At 35.5% G+C, this 12135-nt stretch overlaps 1 protein-coding gene across 2 annotated transcripts in view; it reads right to left on the minus strand.

Moving 5' to 3' along the window:
• The window catches only part of LOC145662788 (uncharacterized), a 71494-nt gene that overhangs the window by 31417 nt on the left and 27942 nt on the right, over nt 1-12135 (minus strand). For both annotated transcript variants that reach the window (XM_081728671.1, XM_081728670.1), the window contains exons 4-5: nt 10477-10710; nt 1313-1633 (exon numbers count right to left, since the gene is read on the minus strand). In XM_081728671.1, coding sequence (XP_081584797.1) covers nt 1313-1633; nt 10477-10710 — 555 coding nt within the window. The remainder of the gene's footprint in view (nt 1-1312; nt 1634-10476; nt 10711-12135) is intronic.

Genomic DNA, 12135 nt, shown 5'->3' on the forward strand with positions numbered 1-12135 from the left:
GATGACAGCTATCTTTTGCATCGACTCTCACAATTGTACAGTGCAGGCGCCAATCCGGTAAGAATCCATTCCATACGAAGGTGGTTTTAGTCGTACCTTCCGAATATCTGCGTTTTTATTAGGAAGTGAAATGAGAATTAGGAAATCATGTCTTTTGGTTTCAATACGTTCCTGTAAAGAGCTCTGATGTCAGTTTAATGCGGCTTCAGCCTGTTCGAAAGACATCTTCAACATCCGCATCCGAGGCTTCGCTGGTCTCTGGAAAGTTTGCAGGAAAGAATGGAACTCAATTCCCTTGCTCATGCTTCGCTGAAGTCTGCTTCAATGGAAATTTCGATGACGGGCGATAGTCCATAGTGCTGGCAATTTAATAAAATAAAACACTATTGGTGGTTGCGGTAGCGAGGTTTCTTGTAAGGTGAATACCCTTTTATTGGTCAGATACAATCCTTCACCACCTCATTCTCACAGCTAAGTGAACGCTAGGGTAATAGTAGGTTGGGAAGTTATCCAAGGCTTTTTGTGTATTATAGTAGGTTACGGTAAGTTAATTCAATGGATCTCTCAAGGCCAAACCAACAATTGGATAATATAAACACAATTTTACCGCAGGAAAAAATCATTAGAGCCACAAATCACAAGAAGAGGGTATGTCGGGATTTCATTTCTCATAAAGCAACGTACATATTAAAAAACAGGTTAATGTACTATGTTCAGGAAAAATAAAGAAATAACAAGAGATTAAAGAATCATTCTTTTTTCCATAAGTGTAAACAGGCTTTAAATCCGGATTTTGAAAATATTGACAAAATCTGGCTACTACCTTTGATGAGCATTTTGGTTTTGGCAACAGTGACGTAGCATAGACACTACGCTTCTTCGAAACAACTCTATTTCTTCCACTGCGCTCTGCTCCTTTTTAGTACCCATTTTTTACGTTACGTTCATTTGGGGGTATGTATTCCTGTTTCCATACAATATTTCTCTTATCTGTTTTTGTTCTTGTTACCTTACCACTAAAAAGGGAACTAGTTTGTTGTTCCGATACGTCTGGAAAATATTTAGCTTTCCAACGGGAGCATATATTGCAAGCATTTTTTTTTTTTTTTAATCAAGAAAGCAACTTTTTTTGTTTTTTAATTTAAATCATCCTCTCATGGGCCACTTATTAACCCTCATTATAGAGCTTAAAAGATTTATGCTTATTATTACACTTACTATTCTGAGGATGGACTGTGTTCACATTCCAAAACCTTACCAGAAATAAAAATATTTTCACGGTACAAAATGGGTGGTGTAACTATTAACTTACCTATTATTATTTCTGGTGAAAAAGATAAGAAACATTCACTTTCATCACATGCAGGATGAACCAATTGCACACTAAAATTCAACCTTCCTTCGGCAAATGAACTAAGTTCATAATTAAATACAAGCATGTCTTCATCTGGGTTATCTTCAGGGTACATCGAGTGTGTACTACTCAAATATCCGTTCCACCAAACACTTATATTGTATTTCTTAATATTAAATTTCTCTGGTGCTTTGAGGAATACCAATTTTAAGAGAGGGTAAGATGATGTCTCCACGTACATAAATGTTTCCCACTGGTCAATTTGTGTTTCATCCTCGTCTGAAAAAATTAATCACTCAATCAATAATTCTTGTGGTATATTAAAAATATATAATGTATATAAAAACATCACTACAAAACTGTGTTGAAAACCTTAAGACGGTCTGAAAATATTGCTCTTAATTTTCTTATGTTGACTTTCAAATTACTTTTAATTATTTGATTCTGAGAATCACTGAATATTAACATAGATCACCATTGGTTGCTAATGAGAATCTAAAGTTAGATTATTTGTAAGGACATCAAAATTTCATTAGAATAAACTAAGCTTTGGCCAAAATTACGAAGTACCTTTATGAAGTACCTTTACTAAAACTTTATCCACTCTATTTCTTTTTCACACAGAAACCAATCTCGCTTAGCACATTTATAGTCCATGAGTTTTCTAAAGATTTTTCAGATGGAAACTTATGAAAAGTCTCTCTATTATTCTTGACAGACAAGATCAACACAAAAGTACAGGGATTTGAATTACGAATAAATCGAGAGTTATCATCATTCATTGCACATTACAGTGACAATTACAGAGCTTACACGTAAACCACTAAAATTACTGAAAGTGCTTTGAATTCTAAGGGTTAAGATATTCTAGATTTTGTTTTCGGACCCTTCATTTTCCGCTCGTTCTGTTTATTATTATTAATAATAATAATTTCCACATGAACATTCTCTTCATGCTAATACTAGATACATAAGCTTATGGCACCTTAAGTTCAACTTTTTAAGGAAAAATGAAATGAAATCTTTGAGTTTTACGTCCCACGGTTATGCCGGTTAGACTAAAGGAGACGGTGATGATGAGTAATGAATGAAATGGTGGAATGAAGAAAGTGGGAGGAAACGGGAGAACCCCGAGAAAACCAACGCACACGGTGTTTGTCCACCACAAAGTTCACTTGGCGGGGGCTGGGATGTTCCACGGTCTTCCGCTAACCTCTTCGTCTTCACCTACGACTTTTCTGTTTTAATATCGTCCATTAATTGTAGTCTGCTTCGCCCCTTCTCTCTTTCCTGCGACCATACCCTCTAAAACGTCCCTCATGATACAGTTCCTTTTCATCCAATGTCCCAACCAGCTTCTCTTCCTCTTAATAATATCTAAAATTGTTTTTTTTTTTCTACTCCACCATTTGTAACACTCTCTCATTTGTTTTCTGCTTGCTCCAGCTAATTTTCTTCATTCTTCTCCACACTCACATTTCGAAAGCTGTCAGTCCTTTCATCATTTCTGTGTAATGTCCATGTTTCTGACCCATACAGTACAATACTCCACACGAACAATTTTGAGTCTTTTTCTCAACTCTTTATTCAAGGTCCCACAAAATAGTAATCTCTTCCTCCTAAAAGCTTCTTTCGCCAGTCTTATCCTTGCTTTTATTTCACGTTCATATTTCACATCATTACTAATAGTACTACCCAGGTATCGAAAACTAGTCACCTGTTCTATTTTCTGCCCTCTTACTTCTATATTTGACACTGATCCCTTCGTTCCAATCACCATGGCTTTTGTATTTCTAACATTTATTTTCATCTCATATTCTTCACAGCTCTTCCTTAAGTTATCTATCATCTAATTGATTCCCTCTTCAGATTCTGCAATAAGTGCCATATCATTTGCAAACCGTATACACCTAATGATTCTACCTCTACTGAAATGCAGTCTTCATTTTGTAGGCTGTTTTTCACTTTCTCTTCTAGACAGATGTTAAATAATGTAGGTCAGAGACCCCTTCCAGTCGAACTCCCCTTCCAGTTGCACTCTTCTCTGGCATTTCCTCCCCTATTCTAACACTTACTTGTTGATTCATATATGTTTCTTACGAATCTTTGATATTTCTACTCCAACTAGCAATTCCCAATTCACGCGGCCAAAAGCCTTTTCTAGATCAATAATATTATAGACAGAGATAGAGATATATTATAATCAATTCTGATGTACACAAGTACTGTTAATTGAACATTGTTAGCTATTGTAAGTTATTTATAAGTTACAATTTCAGCATGTCTTTATGCTAAATGCTTCATGGGCTTTCAGGGTCTTGTTTCAATCAAGCTTTGCTTTGACCTATCATTTCTCCATGTATGTCCAGTCCATTGACACTTCAATGCTTTTGTTTTCACGACAGATCAGTCATTACTGTATTTCTGATCCATGTAACTTTTCTTATCTTTCTAAGTAATTTCTAGCGTGTATCTTTCTATGCTGCGTTACGTATCTTGAGGACTAAGTATGACTGATTTTGTTTGTATCTACGTCTCAAATTCATATTTTAAAACAGTTCGACTGCAGTCGTTGAAAAATACATGCGTTACATACATTCGCATCTTATTATTACAATGTGGAACCACTCCTTCTGAATGCATTCCAGCCAAACTTAATACATCTGTTAACTTCACGTTAATGCTGTCACTCATGGATAGTTTCTGTCCACGATAGAAGAACATGCACCCCAATCCTTCATTTCCCATCAAAGTTGTTCGTAATCTTCTCTCTTTCATATTCATCCTTAGGGTAGATGCAAACAAAAGGTAATTCGCGATCGAGGTCGAGGTTTAAGTCGCGGTAGCTATCTCGATGTCTAGGTCGCTATGGATGAAGGGCGCACATAGCGAGGAGGTCACACCCTCGCTGTTAAGTTCTCAGTTTGAGGAGATACATTACTGTGATGCGTGTGAAATTATTGCATAAAAATCACTGCAAAACGACATTTTGAAATTAAAAAGACTAAACTGTTTATCGCAAGATGAGACATGAGAAATGCTAAAATCTCGTTTTCTTGTTTTGCAAAAATTTTGAGTCTCATCTCTTGTCCATCTCTATCAATAAATCAAAGACTTTTACATTTTTTCAATTTTCTATGAAGAAATGGTCTCTTTCAGCACTCAGGCAAGAAATCATTTCCCAGTAATTTTTTTAAGGCATGTCTTCAGGTTTCGAGGAGTAGGGGTATTAACTTCAGCAAATGAAGTTTCGTCACTGCAATTCCATTATTCGACATTTACCCCTATGGATACGTGCATCTTCACAGGTATTTCTTTACCTTATATCAATAACGAATTTAGAAGAAACCCTTTTCCATTAATCTCGAATTGGGGGGGGGGGGGAATTTTTAAGCATAGATATGATTAACAGTAGCTTCTTTTATTCTTTAGAAATTCCACAATTTACGGACTTCAGCCCGAAAGCCCCCACTCTGCACCCGCCACTGCCTTATATTATAATAAGCTACAGTATCAGTGACGACGCCAGAGGGGGGGCAAGGGGGCGAGCGCCCCCCAAGTGGTTACAACTGCCCCCCTGACTGCAACCCGGACTGCCCCCCCAGACTTCTACGATCTTAAAATATTCTACATAGGTTATTTTATACGTCAGTATCATAACCAATCTCATTGGCAAATTATATTATCTATACATTTACTACGTGGCAGATTTGTGTTCAAGCTTTCTTCTTTGAGCATCTTCATATGTACATACGTTTCTGTTCTCTAATTTATATTCTTTCCCGGTAAATTTTAGTTATAGTTCTTTCTTGTGATTTTCAGTTTCCAACAGTGAGAATAGGTAAGATTGTATGTCCCATTCAACTGAAAACAGAACTTTTCATTGTGTCTAGCAAATAACAATAATAGAGTTGGTCGACTTGTTTTCTACGCATTGGATGAATTTCTGTTAGAAACAGAAGGAAAGTAAAATCGTTAATTATATTAAATACATTAAATTACTCGTGTGTATTGATTCAGGTTTGAAGTTTTCAGTTACACATTTTGTTTTATTTAAAGATTCTGTATTTTTTTTCTGAAACATTATTCACAGCATTCAATATTCATAGAATATTCTTATAACAGCTTAATTTGCGAGTACCAGAAGTTAATTTATGAAGGAGATAAAAAGAGTTGTTTTTCTTACTGCAAATAATAATAAAGATTTGGAATTAAATCGATTATTCTCAATGAGACGTATTGTCAGAGTGTTGATCTTTAGTTAGTAATTAGTGCTCCCTTAGTTACTTTGCTTCAAAGCACTGACGTAACGTCTACCTATTGAGTAGAAATGTACGAGGAACTGCTAGAAAATTCGTACGTGGAATAGTAAAATTTTAGTTATTCTATATACTTTCGACGAGGTTCAATACACTTCCTTGCACAGTGCTCCAGTTTTTGCAGGCCAGTTCAAAAAATCTGGAGACTTCCTCGCACCATTTTTCGTAGCATCATCCTTATGAAAACTAAAATGGCATCCTTTCAAGTGTTACTTGAGTGTGCGAAATCAGTAATAGTTACACAGAGCTAAATCTGGGGAATAAGAAGGATGATCTAGACTGAAATCCTAGATAATTAAAGGTCAGTTGTGCTTGCAGTCTTTGATGAAAAGATGTATTCTTCTGAAGGAACAAAATTCCTTTCTTTTCATTTTTCGCGGCGTTGTATTTTCAATTTTTCTTTGTTTTTTTAGTAATGCTGAGATTTTGCATTAAATGTCTGACGCTTGGGCGGGTAATCTATGAGTACGACTCCGTCCTTATCCCAGAAGAATGCTGTAAACACTTTCTCAGCCTACTTCTGTCTCTTGAACTTCTTGGGGCGAGGGAAAATGAATGCTACCACTTCATTGACTGTTGTTTTGTTTCAGAATCGTAGCAGTACAACCAGGGGCAAAAGAGAGGGGAACGCGGAGGGACTTCATCTCCTCACTTCCAGAGAATATCTGTGGCGTCCTCCCACTTTCTAAAAGAATTACAATGGGAAATGATAGACAAAGTTATTGGCGTGATGTTATGCGCCATCCCCCTACCTTTTCAGTTCCACTTTTAACCCACAACAACCACATTTTGTCCATGGTTACTATTCGTGACAGAAATTGATGTGCATCATCGTCAAAATGGGAGTAGACTTCCTTTGATGTCGTCACTCTTTCACTCGTTTAATCTTCTGATAGTTTTTCTGGGAACCCAATATGCCGATAACTTGCGCATGCCCAAGTTATTATGAATTATGCTACCGACACGTTCCACAAAAATGCCCACAATCTTTGACACACAATCAAAAGATTGTGCTGAATTTTTTGCAATTTTCAAGAATAATGTCACGAATTGCATCCATGATTTCGGGGACAGTCACTGCTTTTGGTCATCCTGGATGTAAAGCATCATGTGTTGAGAAATCACCACTTTTAAATCCTGTACCACTCATTTCTTCACCATTATGTATAACGGAGGAGAGTCCCATATTGTTTCACTGGTTTCCTAATGAATTTACCTCTTTATGAGAGCTGTGATCTCGATGTTCTTAAAGTTTGCTGGTTGGGCACATATAATCATTTCAGTCAGGTCTGAAAACGCAATAAAAATTTATTATTAACCCTTTCGTGCATAACAACCTCATATGAGGCGCTAATATTATTTATATTTCTAACACCTCAAAGTTAGTCGATGTTACGAGATTTTTCTTCCACGGATCCATGAAGGCCTCAGGTAAGTTGCTCACAAGATGGAATGTACTGTATTATCCCTATGTTACTCAAGGTTATGCATTTACAGCTTGCGTTCCTTACTAGTTTCAAGCTGCTATTTTATTTGAAGTAGTTTTAATAAAATGGAAAACAATACGAAGGGAAAAAGTAGTTTTATATTTCTAAACATCCAAGAATAGCGGTCTATAACTGTTTTTATCGTACGTACTAGAAATGATACTTTATTATGCTATTTAAACTTGTAACCTTAAATGAGGCTTCCATGCAGCTAGGAACGTTTTCAGTACGTACTAAAAAGTTCCGTAGTAATGGTATGAAATGGTGGTACTTATTTATTTACTTTCGGCTATAAATATCTCTGATGATGATGATAAATTTATTTGGTTTGTGGAGAGCGAATGTAGATAAATTTTACAATGCCGATTGTAGTTGGGGCGCACAGACGAGTGAAGTCCACCACCACCACCACCTCAAAAAACTTCCTAACCCAACATATATTTCTACATCTTGTCAATAAAACTTTACTTGTTGAACATGAAAATGATGATGCGGCATGAAAATTTGATTCTACACTTCATCTGTACTCTTTCTCTTATAAAAACAATCTAATTCTATAATATTTCTGAAAATATAGGAAGTATTTTACAGCTACTTATTGGCTTTTCGGGTACAGAATAATACACGTTTAATAGTACATATACGTAGTGGCTTGTAGTGTTGGAACACCCCAAAGCTTGGAACAAAAATTTCTTGGTGCATGCCTGGGTTGTAATATTATATTTTTCCATTGAAAATGATCACAATAGTTTACAATAGCATCCCAAGACTGTCCATGGAAAAGACGAGGATAGATGTGAGGACACTGCGAAGTCCATTTATGTACACAGCTCTTCCAGTGTTGCCGTTGTAAGTGATGAAAACAACCGTAGTAATGAGTTCCGTTCACAATGTAATGCTACGTGTAGAACCTATTTTGCATAGAAGTCTCATAGTATAGTATAGTTATGTTTATCTTACATTACAGTATAACGTGTATTTCGTTGTTGTTCATTAATATACAAACAGTTATATACAAACAGTCGATAAAAACAGTTATAGACCGCTATTCTTGGATGTTTAGAAATATAAAACTATTTTTTCCCTTCGTATTGTTTTTCATTTTATTAAAACTACTTCAAATAAAATAGCAGCTTGAAACTAGTAAGGAACGCAAGCTCTAAATGTGCATACAATTTTTTTACTGTAATTGGTAATGAACATCAACGAAATACACGTTATACTGTAATGTATGATAAACATAACTATACTATATATTATATTATATAACTATTATTTTTGGCATGAAAAATAGCTGCCCCCCAAAAAATATATCTGCTCCTCCTTTGCCCCCCTACGAAATTAAAGCTGGCGTCGTCACTGTACAGTATAATTCTCAAATGAATATGAATAACTTATCTGACATTCCCATTTCAGTTGCTATTTTCTTCCATTCTCTATTTAAAAGTGCCTATTATGATGTTTGTGTGTTTCTTATCCCATAGAGCTGGGACATTCCTCACTAGTTCTATTATGTATTTCATAATTAAATTTAACAGTGCAGCAAAACCTCTCGAACATAGACACATGCAATCCTCTGTAGACAAAATTCTAAACAAATGAAGACTTTATTCCGAGCAGCGCTTCAGAGAGAACCAATGAGAACACGAGCCACAGCGATGCTTCCGCTGAACATTGATGTAAAGCAAACTAGGTTGTTTATTATCGCGACCACTAATTCACCATCGCGGTCGACCTCTAGGTCGCGATGTAGCGTACATCTTCGCCATGCGTTTATCCATTTGAATCAATGTGTTTGTGCCAGTATCGAGGGTGCGACCGCGACTTAAACCTCGCCCTCGATCGCGAGGTCTCTTCGGTATGTCTTTACCCTTAACCACTCTTCCTGGTTCTTCTATCATAGATTGCAATATTGTTCTTGTGTGTTAAGATAACGATGTTGTTAGTGAAACTAAGATGGGTCAGATATTCCAAGATTACGTTTATCGCTTTGTTCTTCCTTTCGAGAAATCTAAACACATATTCAAGTATGCTTATAAAGAATTTGGGAAAAATAGTACCACACTGTTATACTCCGTTTCCTACTCTTACACCCCTTGTACTTGAACCACTGACTATTGTTAACTCCATTAGGTTGGTTGCTGATATCACAAACGCCTGGACAGAAGCAACCTCTCTTCCTAGTATAAAGCTGCGCAAGGATATTTTGTTATTATTAATCTTTTCCAGATTCAACGGCGTGTTTCTTCGCAAATTCTCTTCTAATTTTCCTCACTCATAATAGTGCCCACTTTGCAGCAGCATCTATCACAATTTCTGTGATCTCCTTGTAAACATATGTACACATCTCCTCAAGTGCAATGAAATGGTCCTTTAGTTCTAGTTGAAATGCGTTACGCTGCTCCTGAAGAATCTTCCTATCTATATATTCTAATTGCGTACAAGTTTTCATCATATATATACATTCATTTATATACATTCTGTTTAACATGATGCAGTCAATTTCCCTTGTTCTACTACTTGGGTATCGTCGTATGAATTTGGAGATTTTTTTATTATTTTTTTTTTCTAAAAGAAATTTATAGCGTATAAGTTGCCTTCGAAATATCTCGTTCCACGTTCGTCTTGTTTACTTTAACAGATTTCTTTTTACTAATTTTTCTTTCGTCTCTTGTTCGATTATGGCGTTGAAGTTTATAATTTTTATGTGAATTTTCCCATAATCATAGAGAAAACGCGGATATCTTGTTCTAAATTCAATAGGTTATTTTTCACTTTATATATATATAGCTCGAGTGATAGATAGACTCCAAGTTCACCAAATCCACGTTTTTTTTTTTTTTTTTTTTTTTTTCAACACAAAATTTTCTTGGAGATTCCCTCCATAAATATCAAACAGTACGTTACACGAAGTATGCAAAGCAGAAACATTCGAAAACCTGTTCCCTTAAAAATTAACGTTTCAAGAACACTCAATGACAGTGGGGACTGGAGGACCTTAAGTAAAAGTCAACAAAATTTACCACACAAGCATAAACAACTTCAAGTTCTAAGGATTAAGGAAAATTCTGATTATACATTTGAATGTTCGCTCACAATGTGAGACGTCGGTAAATGCTATGTGAAAATTACACCTTATCTTTTACTTAGGTTTCTAAGTACGGTATCAATTCAAAAAGTATATGTTATTTTTAAGTTGAAAAGACAGGCAGTACATAAATCTTTGCACAAAGAAATTAACTAGAAACAGGAGCAGAAGTTACTGACGCGGGGAGAGTAGCCAACCGTAAATGATAAAAATAAAGAAAATACTTACTTATTCTGTTATGAAGAGGAACTCGAAAACTATACTTCTTCATCTCTGTTCTTTCTGAATTCTTGGCCACATAGTCAAAAAAGAAGAAGGCTCCTTCGTATTCATGATAGGACCAAATGCAGTCATAAAAGATTTCTACCCAAGGAGGAAGAGTAATGTTATTTGAAAGGCTAAATTCTCTGCAAGTGTTCACGATTGTCAATTTATCGTTGTTCCTAAACCGCATTCGGATATCTGTAAGAAAGAAAACGATTACTAGTGCCACTAATAATAATTTAAACTAAAAATATACCAGGATTAGAACTTTGCATAAATCTCAGTTATCCACGTAAAAAATCTGAGAAACTGCAATTCTGTAATTTTATTAATAAAAAACAATATCTACTGTAACAATATAAATATAATAAATTATACTATATAAGAATATCAATAGAAACATTAATAAAATAATAATGGGTACGATGTACATTTGCGTTCCCGGCCGTCACCGGATCAAATAGTACTGAACTAATTCCAGTGAAACCTTCACCAATGTCTTCACTTAAGTCCATGGATCTTACAAGCTATCTATCTATCTATCGATATATATATATATATATATATGTGTGTGTGTGTGTGTAGAGAGAGAGAGAGAGAGAGAGAGAGAGAGAGAAAAAATGAGAATATTTTTGGCCAACGCTATATATATATATATATATATATATATATATATATATATAAAAGATGTTTTGAAATTTCAGTCACCTCGAATTACTTTGTGGTTCGAATTTTTAATCTTCAGAACCACGTACCTCGAAAACGGTGTTGGTATGTGAGAGCAACAATTACATTTTTAACCCCGAAGAAACTCAAAGAGTGTTAAAAATCGAGAACAACACGGAAGGTTTTTTTCCCCAGAGTATCAATTACTATGGGGTTCTACGTTGCCTATTTTTGATCTCTGGATCTATGTATTTACATATATCGACAAGTGAGTTTCATTTCACTGTGTGACACTAAAGCAGACTTCTAAACTATAGGAATTCAAAACTCAAACTTGAAGCAGCACATTTGTACCTAGTGGTTGCAATACATAAATAAGGTCAGAGATAGAACCTATTCCTCGAACTCTGAATTAAGAATCCACATCAAAAAGCCATTACTCGCCATGCCTTACTCTTTTTGTTCTATGGCGATGAAGGCTGAAATCGGAAATCGTTAATTTGAACCGATTTCGGAATGAAAAATACGGTTAGGGGGGGAGAGAAAACCTACTATAGAGAAGCTCAATAGATTTCTGCATTTAGATACCTCTTATCACTTTTGTTTATGAAAATGGTAGATATCTCTTACCATTTTTGTTCTGTGGCAATTGTTAATTGTTAATTTTAACTACTTTTGGATTCAATAAGGGGTTAAGGAAGGAGATAGAATCTAGTCTTGGGAAGCATAATCGACTGCAAAAAGTGCATCTCCATATTATCTCTTACTATTTTTTTTTTCTTTGCGGAAATTAGTATTGAAAAGGGTAATAGCAGTAAATTTCAACGACTTCCGATTGGCAGAGTGTTGCGGATTGTGGTAGTATGTTCTTTTGACACCCTGAATTGATTACATAAATCTGCCTGTTGCTAAGTATTACCATTTTTTGTTCTATCGCGATAAATGCTGAAACCGGTA

Source organism: Thermobia domestica, chromosome 10 (assembly GCF_964235325.1).
Source record: "Thermobia domestica chromosome 10, izTheDome1.hap1.1, whole genome shotgun sequence".
Taxonomy (NCBI): Eukaryota; Metazoa; Arthropoda; class Insecta; order Zygentoma; family Lepismatidae; genus Thermobia; species Thermobia domestica.